The sequence below is a fragment of the Tiliqua scincoides genome, chromosome 2 (assembly GCF_035046505.1).
Source record: "Tiliqua scincoides isolate rTilSci1 chromosome 2, rTilSci1.hap2, whole genome shotgun sequence".
In the NCBI taxonomy this organism is placed as follows: Eukaryota; Metazoa; Chordata; class Lepidosauria; order Squamata; family Scincidae; genus Tiliqua; species Tiliqua scincoides.
The window spans coordinates 202,469,448-202,490,759 of NC_089822.1; the positions used below are offsets into that span (position 1 = coordinate 202,469,448).

Genomic DNA, 21,312 nt, shown 5'->3' on the forward strand with positions numbered 1-21,312 from the left:
TGGGCTCTCAGGCATTTCCTAGAGAAAAAAAATTTACAGTACAAGGAATGACAATCCCCCTTCATGGAAAGTGAACTGCTAACCACATTTAATACTACAGATGTTTATTATCAAAAACATGCAACAAGAAGGGAAAAAATGTGTCTTCCAAATATATTTGGTACTGGACTAAGTCTTCATTTTACTTCAAAACAAGACTTGGAAGGAAAAGCCACAACCTCATCCGATCCTTGGGACAAATCATCCTACAGAACAATACAAGGCCTTCAAACTAGAAAAAGGAGTAAAACCGGGATGTAACATCAGCCCAACCCTTTTTTATCTTACAATCAACGATCTACCAAATCTTTTTGCAAACTGTTGCGAAGTCCAGGATTACCAGTACATGACTCAGCAGCACACTGCCTGTTTTGTACCGGTGACCTCACCATGCTCTCAACGTATTCAAAAGTGAACCACAGAAAACTTTGAACTCTAAGAAGGTTTTGCAATACATGGATGGAACACACAGATGCACTTGGGAAAAAACCAAATTCCACCATATTTTTTAAAAGCACTAAATCAATCAGAACACAAGGATGGATTTGCCAAAGGTACATTATATATATCTGGGCCAAATAATGAATGCGACATGAAACTTTAAGAAAGGCATCAAAGCACTGTAGGGAAAAAAAATGAGAAAGTTGATTGAATTCGGGTTTATCCAGTAATTAGATATAATTGGGGCTCTTTACATCTGTGCCAAAAATTCCAAATCCTGCAACCAGAGGAGTCAAATTCTATGCTCAAAACACATTAAGGGCGTAATTCTATGCTGCCCTGGTGCCACGTAGTACAGTGGCGCCAAAATGGCCACCACTGTATCCTGCAGGGCCAGAGCAGCAGCCAGAGGATTCCTGGGGGAAAGGAATATTGGCTGTCCCCACCCCCTTCCCAAACCCGATTCACTCTTCAGCCAGCCCTCCCTCCACCCAGTTTTGCACCCTTCTCTCTTCCCCCACACTTCCCCTGCTCCCAAAAGCCTTCCCAGGGCCTAGTGGGGACACTCACTGGCCGGCACTCTTCCTTAGTGTCCTGCCAGTGCAGAGGCCAGCCAGCTTTTCTGCTGGCACTGCGTATTCCCTGCCAGCAGCAAAGCACCTTATGGCACTTGCGCAAGAGGCATTGTCAGGCCAGCACATGGACTGCCTGCACTGCCCTGGCATAGGATTGGTTGTTAGGCTGCAATCTTACACACATTTACTGAACAGTAAGTTCCACTGGGGAGTAAGTTCCACTGAACTCAATGGGGCTTACTTCTGAGTAGATGTGTATAGGATCAGATTGTAAGTGAATCCACTATATTATATAAATCTGACATTCTTTCATAAAGACAGTCAGTTTGCATTGTTGATCTTTAAAACCATTGCACGAGCTGAGGAAAGAAGAGCTGACCATTGGAGAAGCCCCACCTTCTAAATACAGGAGTCTTTTATAGATACTAGCTGTCAATTTTCAAATATGCTCCCAAAACACACATATACATCTATTCAGGGAAAGGAGAGATTCTCATGAATGCATGCCAAATATACCATAAATTATGCCCACACGGAACCCCTAGTGACCACTGCCATCATTGCTCATGCACCATTATCCAGCCAGAGTTTATTTCATGGCTGTAAAATCCAGAGTCCACCTTTAACAACTGACTAAGACTACACTAATTAGGGAAAAAGCCTTCTTGATCCCTACATCAGCAGTCATGCTAGCAAACATATTTACAAAGGAACTCCAGGAAGAGCTGCAGAACAGATCTAGGTCAGTTACTCATCATACAAAAATCAGTATTCATTTTCTGGTGCCACCTCAATTAAAGCAGTCAACATGTTCCCTGCCGTAAAGCACAGGAAGAAGAGGCAGTAAAGTTAAATGAAAAAATCAACCCATTGTTGGGCCATCATTAAACCTGGTGATTAACTATCGCCAGGCCACCAAAACGAGCAATCTAACCCAAATGCAGTTTAAACTATCAGTTCCGAGAGGATCATTTCGAAGAGTGACAGATTTTTGCACATCACCACAAATTAGAAACAAGAATCAAAATGTGCTCCAAAGAGGAGAGATTCTGCATTCAGTGTGCTGGAAAAAAAATAGACATTTATTTTCGGGTGCACAAAATTTCATATCAAAATTTTAGGACCATGTAAAGAAACAGCATCTAAACATGGACAGAGGGGCCAAATGCAAGCAATGCTGTACCCCACTAACTGGGCTAAAGGTACTTTTCCAAGTGGTCTTCCTCTTATATTTAGCAGGGGGGGGAGTCCCTCTTCACCACAGCACAGCGTCTTTGCTGCATCTTTTTAGGTTGTGTGCCCTTTGCTTTCCTTACATGATTTGTCCTATATCAGTAATACCCAAAATGTATATTGGTGATACCCTAACCTGCCCAAACTGTATGTTGTTTGCTAGTGTGCCATGTGAGAACGGTTGTATGTGCCTTGAAAAGCTTAGCCACAGTGTTGGGTGCATGATGCATCCTTTGGCAGGGAATTCCACATGGTAATTATGTGTTGGGTGAAAAAAACCTTGGCTTCATCTTCATGCAGCCACCCTGACCCTGCCCTACTCACCAGAAAGTATTTCTGCTTCCCAAGCCGTTCCTGGAAGTCAGCCCCAAACACAGCAATTTGTCCATCGTAGCGGCAGCCATGCTGTCAGAGAACAGAGAGAGCAGGCATTAGGGATCCAATAGGAATGCTCAAACAGGAGTCAAGAAGAGATTAATACAATTCCTAAGTGAACACCTGAATTATCTTTCACAGATTCCAAGTCTGAGCTCTTTACAGGTGTTCAGTCTAGTAGCAGAGGCAGAAGAGGCTGGAGAGAGAGAGAGAAAAAAGTTTTCCCTGGTGGCCTATAGGGGCTGATGGTGATGGTTCACTAGGGGGCAGGGCAGAGGAGTGGTGCACATAGACTTGACTGAACTGGCAAACAGAGGTCGATGGGAGAGGCTGAACTTTCTGGGGTAAGGCGTGTATTGGAAAAGTACACACCATCGAATTGATCACTCACTGGAGCACAGTCTTCTTCTTTTAGCTGCACAGCAGACCCCTCCTCAGGTAGGCATTCATAGGCATCAAAGTACAGCCATTGGTCCAGAGGGGTGAACTTCCCTGAGACAGCCTGAAGGCAGAACAAAACAAAAAGCTGGTCAACACTTCCTTTGGAGGAACTGCACCTGGGATTGGGCAGGGGGCAGCCATTTCCACAGGGGTCACAGAAGCCTCATGAGACAGTCACAGTACATGGTCTGCCCCATGTTTTTCCAAGTAGGGTTCTTGTGCTGTCTTCTAACAGGCAGAAATCTCGTGCCTTTATAGCAGCATGTCAGGCAGTAATTCAAAAGGCAATGCTTCATCTTCCTATCAGATCAAATTGTGCCTTTTGATTGCCTGCCTGTTCCACAGTTGTTAAAGGCACAAAAGACCTGGCCAGGGTGGTGGGAGATGGGGGGGGGGCAATGACAATAATCATTTTTGTTACTTTAGCTACATCACAATGGAAGCAACCCTCTTGGTCACCCTTCTATCATGAAGCTTTCCTGAGTTCCCCATATCTGCAGCAATGGCCAGAAGACAAATGTGTTCAGAACAAAACTGCACAGATGAAAAATTAAAAGAAATTTGAATTCTAAGTACTGTCTCCAGTTGGGATCTAAGACATTAACAACACATTGCTTTGGGTTCATCTAAGGCAGGGGTGCCCAAACCCCGGCCCGGGGGCCACTTGCGGCCCTCAAGGCCTCTCAATGCGGCCCTCAGAGAGCCCCCATTCTCCAATGAGCCTCTGGCCCTCCGGAGATTTGTTGAAGCCCACACTGGCCCAATGCAACTTCTCTCAGTGTGAGGGCGACTGTTTGACCTCTCATGTGAGCTGTGGGATGAGAGCTCCCTTCACTGCTTGCTCTTTCACATCTGTGATGCAGCAGCGGCAGCTAAGGAAAGGTCAGCCTTGCTTTTTGCAAGGCCTCTTATAAGCCTTGAGCTATTGCAAGACCTTGATTCATCCATATAAGTTCATCTTTAATATATTCATTTATGTAAAATTATGTAAATTTATTCAAATTTGAAATGTAAATTAATTCTTTATTTCTCCGGCCCCCGATACAGTGTCAGAGAGATGATGTGGCCCTCCTGCCAAAAACTTTGGACACCCCTGATCTAAGGCAAAATGAACTTCTTCATTCTGATGTAAAGACTCAGAACCAAATCCTATCCAATTTTCCAGTGCTGGTGTAGCCATGCCAATAGTATTGTATTGGCAACCTTCAGTCTCGAAAGACTATGGTATCGCGCTCTGAAAGGTGGTTCTGGAACAGCGTCTAGTGTGGCTAAAAAGGCCAATCTGGGAGTGACAATCCCTTCCACACCGGGAGCAAGTGCAGTCTGTCCCTGGTCTGTCTCACTGGCTATGGGCTTTCCTTCTTTGCCTCTTAGCCTCAGACTGTTGGCAAAGTGTCTCTTCAAACTGGGAAAGGCCATGCTGCACAGCCTGCCTCCAAGCAGGCCGCTCAGAGGCCAGGGTTTCCCACTTGTTGAGGTCCATCCCTAAGGCCTTCAGATCCCTCTTGCAGATGTCCTTGTATCGCAGCTGTGGTCTACCTGTAGGGCGCTTTCCTTGCACAAGTTCTCCATAGAGGAGATCCTTTGGGATCCGGCCATCATCCATTCTCACGACATGACCGAGCCAACGCAGGCATCTCTGTTTCAGCAGTGCATACATGCTAGGGATTCCAGCACGTTCCAGGACTGTGTTGTTAGGAACTTTGTCCTGCCAGGTGATGCCAAGAATGCGCCGGAGGCAGCGCATGTGGAAAGCGTTCAGTTTCCTCTCCTGTTGTGAGCGAAGAGTCCATGACTCGCTGCAGTACAGAAGTGTACTCAGGACGCAAGCTCTGTAGACCTGGATCTTGGTATGTTCTGTCAGCTTCTTGTTGGACCAGACTCTCTTTGTGAGTCTGGAAAACGTGGTAGCTGCTTTACTGATGCGTTTGTTTAGCTCAGTATCAAGAGAAAGAGTGTTGGAGATCGTTGAGCCAAGGTACACAAAGTCATGGACAACCTCCAGTTCATGCGCAGAGATTGTAATGCAGGGAGGTGAGTCCACATCCTGAACCATGACCTGTGTTTTCTTTAGGCTGATCGTCAGTCCAAAATCTTAGCCATGCCAATGGGGTGTGTGATTCATCCTGTAGTGGGGAGGCAGTCACAGAGGCCTCCTCAATGTATGGGAACATTTGTTCCCTTACCTCAGGGTTGCATTGCAGCTACACTAGTGCTGGAAAGCTGAATACGATTGGGCCCTCGGTCTCCTGTTTGTAATAAAGGGAAGGAGTTCAGCAAGACTCAGTCATCCCCATTTATCACTTGTTACAAGAGAACCCCTTGATTGCAATGGTTTTCTTAGGCAGTAACAAGTCAAAACTAAGGCGAACCAGCAAAGCTGGAGTTACACAGAAGGATCTAAAGCTGAGGAACCTGTGAAATGGGTTTCAGGACTGTGCTGACAGTCAATGGAAGGCTCATAGGAAGCAGACTTAGACTGAGTCAGACCCTTGGTCCATCTAGGTCAGTAGTGTCAACACAGGCGGACAGTGACTCTCCAAAGATTCACTCAGGGATTTTTTGCTACCTTAACTAGAGGTACCAGGGACTGAACCTGAGACACCTTGAATGCAAAGCAGGTGCTCCACCACTGAGCCACGGCCCTTCCCTATTTGTGGGAAGTCCAGGGATGAAAGACAGGATCTTGTCAGGCAAAATTACTCTCACCCCACTCACCAAAATTACTCTCACCACACTGACACTTGAGGAAGTAAATTACAATATTAGCACTGGTTCGACACTTCTGTCTAGTGTCATATCCTGCAGTACCCTTTACTCAACTAGCTAGGATGCAACTGAGGCCCCTCCTCTTCATATTTTGACACATTTCTCCCATTTTTAGCCAGACTTGCAAGAGTCAGGCAATCAGAATACTCTCCAACTTGTTAATATCTCTAGTGAAGCTACTTTGGAAAACAGCAAACTAAGATCTGCTTAACACAATATTCCTGCCTTGAACCTGCCTCCCTAATAGGTTAAGATCTTTATGCCAGATCCTGAACTAGTTGTGTACCAACAGCACTTCTACATAGTGCTCAGAAGCACTCAATAACAATAGGTACAACAACCCCTCAAAGGTTTTCTCATACTGACATTGCAGACAAAGACTGAGATCTAGTGATTTGCCAAAAGCCATTAAGAGAGTTGATGAAGAGATTATATGTGAAACAAGAACGTCCTAATTTCTATGGTGTCCTACAATTAAATTTCACCAAACTGAGATATGCTCCTTGAAAGTAGGAGGTGGGCAAGATCCGGAGGCTGAGTGCCATCCATACAAAAGTGAAAGAAAATGAGCCCATATTTAATGCCATTTCCAGAGTTATCTCCCTCTTCACCACAAAGCACTAAATCAAGCTTAAGCTTAAGGTCGATTGAAAACAGACCTCTCCAGATACAGTGCCGGGGCAGGGCATAGAGACAAACAGGAAGGGATAGAAAGTCCTGAACAATTCCTTAAGGGGGATTTCCTCTTGTCTTCTCTTTCCTTAACATTATCCTGATGACTGACTGAATTGAGGACAGGAGAAAAAAAGCCTTCAAAAAACTGTCTCAAAGCTTGAGATGCCACCTGGTGGCCATTTTGCAAAACACCACATTGGCCACCAAACAAATAATAATAATAATAACTTTATTTTTACCCCGCCTTTCTCCCCAAAGGGACTCAAGGCGGCTTACAAAAGATTAAAAAACATAATTTAAAACAAATAAAAACATATTAACACATGTCATAAAAACAGCAGTCAGATAAAAAATAGGTAAAAAGAGCACAGAGCAGCAGCAAATCATAAAAGAATCAGGCCTGTAAAAAATACTAAAAGATGTTTAAAAAGATGTTAAAAAGGTAGAGAACTCAGAAGGCTTGTTTAAACAGAAGGGTCTTCAGGCCTCGCTGAAAGGTCTCAAGAGAGGGAGCCATTCTTAAGTCAAGGGGAAGGGAGTTCCATAGCGTTGGTGCCACTACTGAGAAGGCCCTATTTCTTGCCGCCGCCCCACATACCTCCCTAGACGGCAGCACTTGTAAAAAGGCCTTCTCTGATGACCTAAGAGGACGAGCCGGATTGTATGGGAGTAGGCGATCTCTAAGATACCCTGGCCCAGAGCAGTATAGGGCTTTAAAGGTCAAAACCAGCACCTTGAATTGGGCCCGGAAACGAATGGGCAGCCAATGCAGCCGCTGGAGAAGCGGACTGACAGGGTCGAACCGCCTACCTCCAGTAACCACACGGGCCGCCGCATTCTGCACTAGTTGCAGTTTCCGAACCATCTTCAAGGGCAGCCCCACATAGAGCGCGTTACAGTAATCTAACCTCGATGTCACCAAGGCATGGATCACCATGGCCAGGTCTGCACGATCCAAGTATGGACGCAGCTGGCGCACCAGCCGAAGCTGAGCGAAGGCCCCCCTAGCCACAGCCGCCACCTGGGAATCCAGGAGCAGCTGCGAGTCCAGGTGGACCCCCAAGCTGCGGACCTGCTCCTTCAGGGGGAGTGCAACCCCATTCAGTGCAAGCCGATAGTCCAGCACCTGCATCGAGGATTTCCGAACCAGGAGATTCGGAAGATTTATAGTCCACTTCAAGAGTACAACACATACTCCTATTCTGCTGTAGCTGTACTATGTACATAAAGAACTAGCATTAAAGCAAACATACCTGCAGTTTCCTAATGGTTCCAAACATGAGATGACATCAACTCTTTTCCAAGCCTTCTACATCTGCCAGAGGGCTTGAAGGAAGGGTGGAGTTGGTGATGACCCCAAATAATGGTTAACTAGGGGCCCAATCCTATCCAACATTCCAGCAATGATGCAGCCACAATGCACCCCCAAGGTAAGGGGATAGATGTTCCCTTACCTTGAGGAGGCCGATATGACTGACTCACCACCTCAGGGTGCTATGCACAGCCCACTGGCATGATTGCATAGGTGCTAGACAGTTTGTTAGGATTGGGCCCTAACAAGCCAAGACAACATTTGCAGACTCCTGCACAAACACTGTACATTTCCACTTCTTGCACTGCCTGTGTAACATCTGGAGGAAAACGTGCACAAGGCATAAGCTGCATGTTATCTGAAGGGTGTGCACATAGCTCTTATTTGCTCTCCTTCAGACAATACACTGGGAGCTCAACTGGCAGAAGCATGAAGCACTTGCACACTTCCTAGCTGGCACTTCTAGTAATGTCTGAGAAACTGCATTTTGTAATATGGAAATAGGTGCCTGTCCCACTAGACGTGCGCCTGGCAAATCTCCAGGTGGATCTAGGAACAAATATTGTTTGTGTGTGCGTGCATGAGAGAGTACTGTAGACCAGTGGTTCCCAAACGGATGAGTCATGACCGGAAGTAGGGCATTCTCCCTTAAGGGGAGGGGCCCTGCTCTGATGGCAGTGACAGTGCTGTAGAGATCTCAGCACTGCCACTGCCAAGGAGCTCTTTTACTTACCTAAGGGGAGCAGCACTGGCCCCCTGTAGGGTCCTGGAAGCTTGCAGCCCCCTCTGATCTGCAGCTAGTTTACAAAACCCTTATCTCCTATCTAAAGCTACTTCCGGTTTTCGGGAAAACAGGAAGTAGCTTTAGATAGCAGATAAGGACTTTGTAAACAAGCTGCAGAAGAGATCAGAGGGGGCTGTGAGCTTCCAGGACCCTGCAGGAGGCCAGCACTACCCCCAGGTAAGTAAAAGAGCCACTTGGCAGGGGCATCGCTGCAATCTCTGTAGCACTGTCTCTGCCCACCTCTCTCCCTGCCCACATAAACACGTACCTGGTTTCCGAGTCTCCTGTCGATGTTTGGGAACCATTGCTGTAGAAAGTATTTAATTTACCACTGAAACTAAAAAATTTTTTTCCTTTCCTCAGGTGAAAAGACCCAACAAAGAAGCCATTGCAAAAGAGCATGTGAACTGACTCATATCTGCACTCACTTGAAATTGCCTCATTGTGACTCTGGGATTTTAAAAAAATAATCAGTTAACAGTCCCAACTGGTGATTCCAGCTAGATTGGTTTCAGAGGACAGGCAGCAACCTGAACTTCAAAGGTGACAGAGAGGCAAGCAGGTCACAGGGATGGGGCACTTGCTTTTCTGAATAGGAAATTAAGCCGCCACTTCTGGCCTCAGCTACAAGATGTTTGGATGGTTCAGTTATAAACGCTGGGAAACCTGACCTTGGGCAGTTTCAAATTGTTTCTTACGTAAGAGCCATTTTGATGTATCCCGTCTCTGTTGACAGGATAGAAGTCTCTCTGACAACCTTTGTGATGCTACACTATCAAATGAAGCACCCAGTGATATCAACAGAGGGGGTGAACTCTTTAACATTCCACCCTATCATTGTACTTAGAGCACATTTTTGGGCACAGGTGCACCATGGGAAACACTTTCCAACCTATTTAAAAGGTTAACACCCCCCAAACTTCTGCCACTCACCTTCAGCACCTCTTGGGCAGCTACAGCTCCAACAAAGGCATTGATAGGACTCAAGTCACCAGCACATCCATATGCAAAGGTCCGGATCAAATCCTTGTCCAGTGGCTCCTGATCCACTGGCAGGGTCAGTGCCAGCTTCACCATTTTGTCTGCATCTGACTATTGAGAAATAATTATGGGTGAGGCTGGGAAAAGGGCATGGCTGAGGATATCAAAATGGTTACTTGGAAGAAAAAAGTGAATGATTCTCTTCCAAAAGACACAGTACCTTGTAACATAGCTCAGATCTGAGGACACCAGGCAGTCTGGGAGAGGGGCCAGGCAGCCCAATCCTAAACTGCGCAGTGTGCGGGGCTGCCGCAGCACCAGAAATGACTGACATGGCATCCTGAGTGCATCCAGGCAACTGCCGATGGCTCCTTGGGAGAAGGGGACATTCATCCCCTTCCCTTGGGTAACACAAGTAGCTCCACAATGGGGCTACTTGATTCTGCAGCAACCCTTGGGCTGCCGTAGAATCAAGAGCCTCTGTGTCAGGCTGCGCAACTTGACACAGGGCTCAGGATCCAGGGGAGCTGTACCCCACCAGTTCCACCCTTCTCCCACCCCACTCCCTCCCCTGGAACACCTCCTCCCCACCTCGCCCCATGTCCCCACCTAACTCTCAGGCACCCAGCAGTTAGGATGACTGCCGAGTGGCGGAGCACTGGCCTTCCACTGGTGCTAGTCCAGCACTAGCTAGCACTGGGCTAGCTCTGGTGCTGGCCAGTGTTAAGCCCTGCAAAAGTGCCTTATGTTTGTGACAGTGCATGCCAGCGGTAAGCTGGAGTGCACTGTTTAGGATTGGGCCCTGAGATACCCCAAAGCAACAACAACAAAAGACAGAAGCACCTGATTCCTAGGCCTGGGCAGTCGCTGCATCTCACTCTGGAAGACATGCAGTGCCCAGAAAGCCACATGGAGAGTATAGTAGCGAGACAATTTCCCTGCATCTGGGGTGTTGATCTTGGGATGAGCCATGGAGGCACGTAGAGTTTCCTAGAAATATAGATATGTCCATTGAAATGGCCAGAAGTGCCTTGGCCAGGAATTAATGTCTTTCTCCACAAGACACCAGATCGCAAGACCTTCCCCTTTCCACAGTTCCCTGAACAGGGTCCTGCTTATCAGTTAATCAGGCTCAGTCTCTCAAGTATAGTTCTGATCTGAATTTTAGCAGAGATCTGGACCTCAGGTGACTCCGTACCAAGGATTCTCCAGATAAACTGTCAGCCAGGGCAATAAGATTGCTCAAGAATCAGATTCCCCTGGGTCCTCTGGGAAATAGGCTGCAAGAGACAACCTTATCTTTCCACCCCCTGAGCCTAGTACATACAAAGGAATGCTTCTGAGGCATCTTCACTTGGGTGATAATCCCACCACACTGGTATGGAGAAAAGGAAGATGTGTCTCCAACCTCCAAACTGTATTGCCCTAGACAGAAAACACAAAGATGAGGACTCTGTTCAGTTCTCTCAGCAGGCCAACAGAGTTGGAGTTAGGAAAAAAAAAACATACGACCTATCTACCACCAATTTCACCTTCACAAGACAGGCCTCTACATTTCCTCTGGAGGTGTCTTTTCTAACCATGCACATTAACCGCCACCCATACTGAACTCTTGCAACATCCCTCTGATAGGAATGTCACAACAGGCCTATCTTCACAGCCCAGCAATCCCCTTCGATCAAACTCCTCTCTCCCTCATAGTCTTTGGAAATCCATCTTCTTCACGTACTCCTCCCCTCCCTTCCTCATATTATTCTAGATACTTTATCTGTGTTGGCAGAGAACTGCACACATAGATAGAAGGGCATGAAAGCAGAGGGCATGCTACCTACCGATCACACGGACTGAGCAGGGCTCAAGCCCATTCAGTTCAGTCATTCCCTCAACTTTGGAAAAGGTCACCCAGTCACCATCCTCAAAGTGATGGCCTTGTCCCTGCTCTTCATCGCAGGCTACTATCAAGATGCCAGGGTTCCCCTGTGAGAAAAGTGTTTGTATATTCATACATATGTTTCCTTTTTATGTATTTATTTAAAATATATCCTGCCTTTCTCCTGCACAACAAACTTCCAAAGTGGCTGACAATGAGAGAAAATTAATGTATGCTATACGAAGTTTTTAAATAGATACTGATGATTGATATTGGTTCAAGAAAATGATTATGGCTGCAATCCTATACACATTTTCCTGGGAGTAAGCCCCATTTAACACAATGGGGCTTACTTATGAGTAGACATGCATAGGATTGCACTGTGTGTGAAATATTCCTCCTCAGTTTTCCAACTGCTCCTCTTCAAAGGTTTCATGGTGACCGTAGGGTAGAATCCTCCCCTTCTCACCCTGCTCCAAGAAATGCATAAGACCATGATTACTACTGGCTCAGCAGGAAATTTTTAGGTTGCTTTTGAAGAGGGCAGGAAAGAGCCCAGAAAGAGAGACATGAATGGGCATGGAGGTCAAATGCAGCCAGCAGGGTACTAGCGAAGAGAGAGGATGTAACAGTCAGGAAAACTACCTGGGTGATGTCCTGTATGATGGCAGAGGCAGGTTCAGCCTCCGAAGGATCATATACCATAAAGTCTTCGCCAAAGTCACAGAACAGCTGCCTAGAGTCCACAAACAGAAGTTAACAATTCTATGAGGAGTCTATATGAGCTCTCTTTCTTTGCTGGGGAAGGGGTGGTTCTACCCCACCCACAATCACTGCCACATACCATTAAATAGCACCCACTTCGCACATACCCAGTCAGGCCCTTTGTGTCAGCTAGGACAAAGCAGATGTTTTTGGTGTGGCAGAAGTCACTGATACGCTGCTGTTCCTTCAAGGACGAGTTGGTCAGCACCACGACCTGCAGTGAATGTGGATATTTACTGGACAGGATCAGACTAAGCCCTGGGCTACCTGAGCTAAACAGGGTGAAGAAATAGCCCCACAGAACATCAATACTCATAAACATTCAAGGTCAGGCTTGTAGTACACTGTGCAGTGCAGTCCAAAAATCTCAGCGCTCCAAACCATGAGAACTAAGCAGCAAGATCGCCACCTAGTGTCTCAGATACAGTTGAGGACAATTCATCAGTGAATTGCCAGTGGCTGCTGTCACAGGTGAGAAACCCCCATTGGTTTGGATTTCCTACAGAAGCATTACCAGAGCTACTCCTCCCTCTCTCTATTGGATGATAAACCTCTCCGGCATGAGACCCACAGCTCTGTTCCCTACCTGGAAGGGAGACAAGAAGCTCTCAGACAGCTCCCCAGCATAAGCATCCACAAGAACATATCTGTTCAGCTCGGCAAGGTGACGCTTGGAGACCATGGCTCGGTTTTGTCCCACGTCATTCTCTGACAGATAGAACTGCAAAAACCCAAGAATGTTAAAAGTGAAAGGGAGGTGCCTGATACCAATTTGTGCTAGAGATAAATTTGCCTTTTTCTTGCCTGACCTTTTTGTCAGGTGCAAAACATCAACTGAAGGCAAACATAGGATTAAGCTTACCACTTTGTTCTCAGACATAATGCACCATCAAGTATATATTCAGAATTAGAGTTTACCTATTTCTGCATCAGTACAAAACTGAAAGGGCTGTTTGTGGTTTGCACCATGCTGAACATAGTAAAGAACACCAAAATCAGCATGTTGAAAACATCAGCTTTCATTTGCTCTTTCTTTCGGCCTGCTCCTGAATTGGCACAAACAGGCTTTATGGCATGTTTGAGACACTTGGGAGCTGGCGCAGGGGGCCGTTTGGATGCCACATTTCAATTGGGCTGCCTGGGTTGTCAACACTGGCTATCAGCAACTACCCAAGGTTTCAGACAGAGATTTTTCCCTGCTTTACTTGGAGATTAAATATTGACTCAAATTTATAGATTTTACACAATGTGAACTCACATTGCAGCATTGCCCAACATTCTTTAATTCTCACGGCTAGATACACTGTACACTATGAAAGAGTTGTAGTCCCTACAATTATCTAATTATAGTCATTAGGGTGAGCTATAGTCTGGGATCAGTCAAGAGTTCAGATGATTTATAATTTAACTAGGCACTGCAGGTAACTGAAGCACAACTTGTACAGTTAACTTTGGATTATCTTGTAATTTTTTAATTGTAACCAAACAACATCTATGAAAGAAATGCGAGTAGGAGAATGTGAATAACTTGGAACAAAGTACTGGAACATCTTTCTTAAATCCAATATATCCATTTTAGAAACGGACATTTATTTTGCATGAGGGTTGGGTGTCCGCCTGCACACATGCTAAGAAAGTAAAAGACCATCACAGCATCCACATATCTTAAGCAAAACATATCATCAAGATCCACTCGTCTTCATCAAGACAACAACAACAACCCTGAAGGATGTGTACAGAGCCCCACTGAGGGAAGGAGATTCTGCTACATGCCTTCCACTTGCGTTCCCATGTCTGCTAGGCAAAGGTCCTACCAGCATACCTGTGAGGACAGGTCACTCCATTGAGCATCATTCTGGTCATGAACAGTGACAGATTTCACCCCTGCAAGAATAATGTTCTTGGCAATCTCTACACCCAGCCCCTTCATTCCAGAGACCAGCACAGTTGCTGTAGCCATCTTCCGCATGGCTTCAGGACCCAGTACATAGCTGCAAAAAAAAATCAAAAAAAAAAAAATCACACATTGGAGTTAGTAATATGGCAAATATAGAAAGCCAGTACAATCCCACACCCTCACAGTTTCTCTTTAGACCCCATTTTCATCTTTACCTCCCTTGTAAAAAATTGGTCCCTGTCCTCACCATATTGTATATCCCATCCCATACTTGGCAACCTTAATGCCCCCCCCACTTTCTCCAAAATAAATTCAGATCATTGTTTATACTTGGTGCCTGCTGCTCCTGGCAGCACCTCTGTTACCCTGTTAGGCCATGCTACCATCATCCCTTCTTCACCCAACTATCCTGTCTCCATTCCAAGTATCACAAGACTCACAGCTGGCGGGAGTACAATTTTTCATCAATTTCTGGAAGGCTCTCCAAGGCACTCATTCTTCCCCTGCCCATAAGAAAGAAAAGACTGAGTCATCCTTGATAAATTATGTTCAGCGTTTTTGATAAGAATGCTAATATGACCAAGTGCTAATGAGGCAGAGGGCTCCAAGTGCGTACAAGGCTAGAAGACTCTGCACGTGGTTCCAAAACATGCTTCCAAATGAATTTATTTATTCATGTATATCATGAGAATATTTGTGAAAAGCTTGGAACATGCTTGGCTGAACATAATGGCTAGATTGGATTGGGGCTTCTGGGAAAACACTTAGGTCAGCTGATTGCCCAGTTCAGGCTCCCAACCCATCAGCTGAAGTAGCTGTGAGAAGGACAGAGTAGCACAAGCGCATGAGGGCTCAGGAAGGAGTCTTTGAGAGAGCAGGCACATGCGTGAAGACCCAATCCTATCCAGTTTTCCAGTGTTGGTGCACCTGTGCCAATGGTGTGTACGCCGCATCCTGTGGTGGAGGGGCAGTCACTGGGGCCTTCTCAAAGTATGGGAACAGTCTTCCCTTACCACGGGGCTGGTATTGTGGCTATACCAGAGCAGGCTATACCTGTCAAAGATGGACAGGATTGGGCCCTCAGTTCTCTCTGGAAGCAGAGTGGATGTTGCTGGAGTCTACAGCAATCTGGAAGCCACATTTAAGTTTAGCCCAGACCAGTCTGGAGGAGGACAAACCAAAGACACCAAAATCTGGGAAATGCCCCTCCTGGGCTTGGCAGGTCGACATCCAGCGACGACGTCTGGGCTCCAGACTTGGAATGTGCCTCCCACAGTCGACCACAGCCCTGGAGGGGCCAGTGAAGACTTGTGAGAAGGCAGCTGTGCGCATTGTTGCTGCTGCAACCTGGGGAAAGACTTTACCTGAACTCAAGGCTCCAGCGGCAGCAGCAGCTCTGATCACATCCAGTGATGACGGATGGAGTCAACAGTGTGATCTCCAGACCATAAAAAAAACAACACCCTGCTTCTGCCTCCCTAAAGCAGGGAAACGAAAGTGAAACTTAAACAATGGCTTTCCTGGAAGGGCTAAGGAGGCGGCGCCTTAGGGCTGCAATCCTATCTGCACTTACCTGGGAGTAAGTCCCACTGACTATAATGGGACTTACTTCTGAGTAGACATGCATAGGATTGGGCTCTCAGGCTGCAATCCTATCTGCACTTACCCAGGAGTAAACCCCATCGACTATAATGGGACTTACTTCTGAGTAGACTTGCATAAGATTGGGCTCTCCGTCTGCAATCCTATCCACACTTACCCGCGAGAAAGCCCCACTGACTATAATGGGGTTTCTTCTGAGTAGACAGTCCTAGGCTTGGACTCCAAGTCCCTTTGGGCACACACAGGCCATGTGGCTTTGGAAGGGAGTGGAAGGCGAGGCAGCGTGCTGGACCTGCCACTGGTCTGCCCAGCCAGGGTCCGTGGTGGCCGGCCGCGCTGCAGTCAAGGGACGCCTGTAAAGATCGGCACTCCAGGGGCTGGCCCCGTTGTTGAAGCTCTGGATGCCGGGCGGAGTCGTACCACATGTCAGCTGCGGGATGTGGACCCCAGTAGGTGGAGGCTGGTGAGCAGTTGGTTAGGGCTGCAATTCTATACACACTTTCCTGGGAGAAAGCCCCACTCAATGGGATTTACTTGGCTGGCGACCCACTTAGTGGGTCCCGACCCGCAGTTTGAACAATATGTAAAAAGCACTTTTTCATGAATTTGGCAGGTGATCTCACATGTGAAATTCATGTAAAAATAACAAGGTGTGATAGAAATTTTCCTGTGCCTTGTGGTTTCGGAGTTGTGGGGTAGGTGAACAGCCCAATCCTCTGCCTGTCTACGCAGAAGTAAGTCCCATTAGAGTCAATGGGGCTTACTCCCAGGTAAGTGTGGATAGGAGTGTAGCCCCAGAGCCCAAGACTATGCATGTCTACTCAGAAGCAAGTCCCATTAGAGCCAATGGGGCTTACTCCCAGGTAAGTGTGGGTAGGAGTGTAGCCCCAGAGCCCGACTATGCATGTCTACTCAGAAGTAAGTCCCATTAGAGTCAAAGGGGCTTACTCCCAGGAAAGTGTGGAGAGGATTGGGCTGTAAGATGGGGAAATGTTATATGCATGGATGGTGCATCACAGATCTCATACAGTAGACCCCATACTTGTAAGCAGCGTGGAGTAAAGTCACTTCTGGGGGCCCGAAAGCTCAAGCTTCACAGCCCAACCCTATCCAGCTTTACCTGGGAGTAAGCCCCACTGACTCTAATGGGACTTACTTCTGAGTAGACATGCATAGGCTTGGGCTGCCAGTAGCTGCCCCTAGACCCGCCCCTGCTGCAGCCCGCCCAGGCACAGCCGGGAGCGCGCACCACCGAACCGCCAGCACCAGCATCCGAGTAAACAAGCACACGTGGTCCCGAAGTGACGGCGCGGGGGCGGGGCGCGCGGCACTGTGACGCGTGCGCAGTACGGCGGCGAGGACGTCTGTGGCGCAGCGCGTCTTTGCGGTGGCCGGGGGAGCTCCTGCGGGCGGCGCTGATGTCGGCGGAGGCCGAGGCCGGGCCCGGGGAGTGGGAGGTCCCTGCGCGGGCGCTGAGGGCGCTCACCTGGCTCGGGCAGGAGTTCGTGTCGGACTGGGAGGCGCAGGACCTGCGGGCCGCCCTCTTCCAGCTGCTCGCGCTCTGGCTGGTGGTGAGCCTGCTGGGCATCCAGGTGGCCTGGCGCGTCTACGGCAACGCCGTCACCGGCCTCTGCTACCGGCAAGGTAGGGCTCCCCGGCGGCCCCGCCTCTGCCAGGGCAGCAGCGCCCCGCACCCTCCTGCCCCTCTTTGGCGACCCCCACACCAGCCCCAGGCGCTGCCTCCCTCCCTCGGCCCACCTGCCTCTCACTCTGCCCAGGCCTGCACTGCACTGCACCTGCCTGCTGGCACAGATCAGCAGTAGCCTCAAATCCAGGCCCCCCCCCAGGTTGTACGACCTCGTCCCCTCCTCCCCTGTGGCCACAGAGGCGTATGGTGAGAGTAGGACTGGTGTCCGTAAAACTTGGTGAGGGCCCCCATTGAAGTCCTGGGCAGGTGTAGCCCTCTTCAAATGGACCCTTCCATCGCACTTAGCCGTTTTCAAACACTGGTGTGCTGCAAATGGTCTGCAGGTGTGCCCTGGGAGTTTGGGGGAGGGTCATTTATTAGTAGGGCCAATGGGAATGGTGTGCCTTTTCCATGCTCAAAAAACTGATGGTGTGCCTTGACAATTTTAGCACCTTGTCAGTGTGCCAGGAAGAGGTTGAAAATCACTTCCAGCTGCTCACCAGTTCTTCTGTCAGACCCTGCTTGTTCAGTCATGTTGCTGTATGGCCAACAAGATAGCAAACTAGAGTCCAGCTACTAGATTCCCCTTGCTCACTGTGTGTAGCTGTGTGCCATGTAGAACCCACATGGCCTCTGTGGGATGGCATCTTTTTTTCTGAGTGAGTCCCTGATTAATCTGACAGCGAGATAGCTTTCAAGTCCCGTTCCTCATCTGTGGAAAGAAACCTGGTACCCCAAGCCAGAAGCGGTTTCAGCACTGTTCACCCAGGCTTTGCTCACCTGGTCCTTTGCTACTGCCACAATGCTAGCTTGCCATGATGCTGTCAAAAGTCTCTTACCCCTTTTAATGCTTGACCAAGGTGGCTGTGTATACACAGTTGACATACTGTTTAACAGCAGCTGTAGTACTGGTCCTCATTTCCATAGCTAGGGCTGAGAACGTGTCCTTACTTCCCAGTAACTGCTTGCATGGACCAAAAACTGCTTCACTCGCATGCACTGTTTCTCACATATAAAGGGACTCTTTATATACTATGAGTGACTCTTCAAAATGTGGCACCTGCTCTCAATAATGCTGCAAAGAATAGCCAATTGGGGTGTGACACTTACGTAGCCACATTCCAGGTGGCTGTAGTATTATGTTTTCCAAGATGCAAGAGTCTTTGCATCAAATGAGAAACACTCATAACTGGATAAGAGGCACTTTTTCAAGTGGGTGCTCCTCTTTTATTTAGCAGGGGGAGAGTAACTTGCCCTACTCACCCCAGCAGTGTCTTTTCTAGTGGCTGTCTGCTGGTGCTCTTTTAAATCTAGTATTTAGGTTGTGAACCCTCTTGGGACAGGGAGCTATTAGATAATTGATTTTTTCTGTAAACCACTTTGTGAACTTTCTGTTGAAAAGCGGTATATAAATACTGTTAATAATAATAAGCAGCTTACGTAGATGTGTCCTAATTCTCTAGTTTCTGTTAACAGCACATCAGCAATGTCTTTGTCACTTTTTGCTTTTCAGCATATTTGGCCTAAAACCTATCTAGAACATATCTTTTTCTACTTTCCTAGTTGTAACTATTTGTTGACATATATGTGTTTGCCCTTAATTTTATATGGTTTATTAATACAGTTCATTTTAAAGTAGCTCACTATCCATTCTAGGTTGTGTGTCACATACAAGTGTTATAGAAGCTTATGACTTGCAGTCCACTAACTGGTTTAACCACTGAATCTGGATTTAAGCCAGGTTAACTCTACTAACTTCAGTGAAGCATTCAGTTTAAATCCACTTGCTTCAGCTTAAAGTGGGTTTGTGTGAACTAAACTATAAATTTATCATTATTTTCCTAATTAAACTTTTTATCTAACTTGATATCAGTTTTGGACAAGACTGTCAGGTCTATGTTCTAGATAAGAGAGAAACACAGCCAACAAGGTGGTTCAGGAACAGGTGCAGATTGCTGGAGTCAGCAGGATCAGCAAACACCTGTGACTGCCTCACCCTGGGTGTGGCTTAGCCTACACTGATTGGCCACTCCAACTACTTAATGTTTGGTCTGTTGAGCTTCCAGTGCAGCAGTAGGAGTGTAGTAGGAGACTACTGAACTGCTGCTAGTAACTTGGGAGGCTGGATGTGAGTATATACATGTTGTTACTGACCATGGAATGAACTTTGACTGTGTATCTTGGAAAACTGATTTGGATTTGTTGTTTATGGACTGACCGCTCATCGTGCTGACTAGGACTGTTTGCTGATTACTCTACCTGTGATAACCCTTGCTCTGAAATATAACCACTGCATTCAAAGAACTCTGCTGGTGTATGCTGTTTTGTGTGCCTGCTCATCCAAGGTTCCATACAACTCTTTACCAGACAAAGGGTTGCAACTCTAACAAAGGTTATGGGCCCAGCACGCTTCCGGCTGATTATACTTCTGATAATTCTGATTTGCTTTTAATTTTATTTCCAAAATGTACATAATTTCCTTAGCCCTCATTGCAAGGACTTGACTGATCAATAACTCTATAATTACCAGGATTAACATGTATTTCTTGTTTCTCCTGTAACAAACACCCTTAAGAAACCTTTCTCAATTTTAGTTTAATTCATTGTTTACATCGAAGGGCTCAAAATATAGGTCTTGCTGCCTTCTGAAAACTCATTTTTCAGTAGGTGTTACTTAACCAGATTCCTAGTTACAATTCAGATAACAAGTACAGTACTGTATCTCCTTTCTATATCACTGTATCCCCATATTCTTCACAAAGACAGAACACTGTTGCTGCCTTGCAATTGTCATAGGAGATGTAGGTCCTTAACTAGTCCAAGCCCAATATTTGCTGCAAATTTGTTTTCTTTTGCACAGTTCTTTCTTGTCTGGTTAACAATGTTCTCCCCTCTTTTTCCAGGTCCTGGGGGACAGAATGGGGGAACACCAGATGGATCCTCGCACTTCTCAATGTGGTGAGTGTTTAACCTGTTGGCTTTAAGTGTCTCCCGCTGATGGAATGTTCATGTCAGGCAGGATGTGCTCTTTGCTTAGGCTTTAAGTGACAGAAGTGTGTGCTTTTGTTTGATTTTCCTTAGGGAGAGCTCCAGCAATGAGACCATGAAAACACATCGGGAATGATGGCAGTGGTGATCCAACCAGGCTCCTGCTGCTCCAGGAACATAGAGGATGCTGAACCAGAGGCCCACCCAGAGGCCTTGCTTTCAGTGCTGAGGAAATTGCAGTCAGTAGTTGCCCTTTCTCCCATCCTGTGGCCTGGCTGCCATCCAACACTGGTGCTGTGAGGACTGCTTACCTATGCCTGTCCATCCAGTTATAATGCATTGAGTCTCAGGGTTGCTGTACTTGAGGTGGGAAAGGTGTCTCCCAGTCCTCCGAGTTAAGCTGTGCATTGGTCTTCCTCCTGCTGTGCCACCAGTCCTCTTGCTGACTGATTTTAGGCTTGCCTCTCTTGAGTGTCACATTGCCCTGACTGCATCCTCCTTTTGGCAATGTTGCTTGAATTCCCTTTGCCTTGAACTAGACCCTGCACAAAAATAAAGCATTCCCCAGGGCTGAGAAGAAATACACTGGAGGGGGGGGGGGAAAGGGTTACCCCTGCTTCCAGTTAAGTTCATCCTTTGCCAATATCTATTAAGTTCATCCTCCCACCAGGGAGCTATACTGGCCTAGTCCCTACAATTCAAATCTTTACTGGTTTCCCCTCCCCCTCAGCCTTTGCAATGTGTGTGCCAATGATGAGATCTCTGAGCTCATTGGTTTCTAAAAATGATCTGTCTCTCAATCATAGTTCTTGGTACTTGTGCTCCGGATAAGTGAAGGTGCTCTTGCTGCAGCTACATGATCCCAAGGTGCTGATATG

The 21,312-nt window shown here is 47.0% G+C and overlaps 2 protein-coding genes across 3 annotated transcripts in view; one reads left to right on the forward strand and one right to left on the reverse strand.

Annotated features, from left to right (window-relative positions):
- The window catches only part of UBA7 (ubiquitin like modifier activating enzyme 7), a 38,360-nt gene extending 22,730 nt beyond the window's left edge, over positions 1-15,630 (reverse strand). Inside the window, exons 1-12 of one of the 2 annotated variants that reach the window (XM_066613423.1) lie at positions 15,522-15,630; positions 14,598-14,660; positions 14,083-14,251; positions 12,847-12,981; positions 12,368-12,474; positions 12,141-12,231; positions 11,458-11,602; positions 10,953-11,050; positions 10,469-10,615; positions 9,578-9,736; positions 3,055-3,165; positions 2,613-2,693 (exon numbers count right to left, since the gene is read on the reverse strand). In XM_066613423.1, coding sequence (XP_066469520.1) covers positions 2,613-2,693; positions 3,055-3,165; positions 9,578-9,736; positions 10,469-10,615; positions 10,953-11,050; positions 11,458-11,602; positions 12,141-12,231; positions 12,368-12,474; positions 12,847-12,981; positions 14,083-14,251; positions 14,598-14,653 — 1,299 coding nt within the window. In that variant the 5' untranslated portion in view covers positions 14,654-14,660; positions 15,522-15,630. The remainder of the gene's footprint in view (positions 1-2,612; positions 2,694-3,054; positions 3,166-9,577; positions 9,737-10,468; positions 10,616-10,952; positions 11,051-11,457; positions 11,603-12,140; positions 12,232-12,367; positions 12,475-12,846; positions 12,982-14,082; positions 14,252-14,597; positions 14,661-15,521) is intronic. The other variant, XM_066613424.1, reaches the window with a different exon arrangement.
- A 1,478-nt stretch (positions 15,631-17,108) lies between these two features.
- On the forward strand, positions 17,109-20,623 carry TCTA (T cell leukemia translocation altered). The gene is made up of 3 exons (XM_066617028.1): positions 17,109-17,403; positions 20,350-20,404; positions 20,528-20,623. The coding sequence occupies exons 1-3, from the start codon at positions 17,178-17,180 to the stop codon at positions 20,568-20,570; spliced, it is 324 nt and encodes a 107-aa protein (XP_066473125.1). The 5' UTR covers positions 17,109-17,177; the 3' UTR covers positions 20,571-20,623.
- The last annotated feature ends 689 nt before the right edge of the window (positions 20,624-21,312 follow it).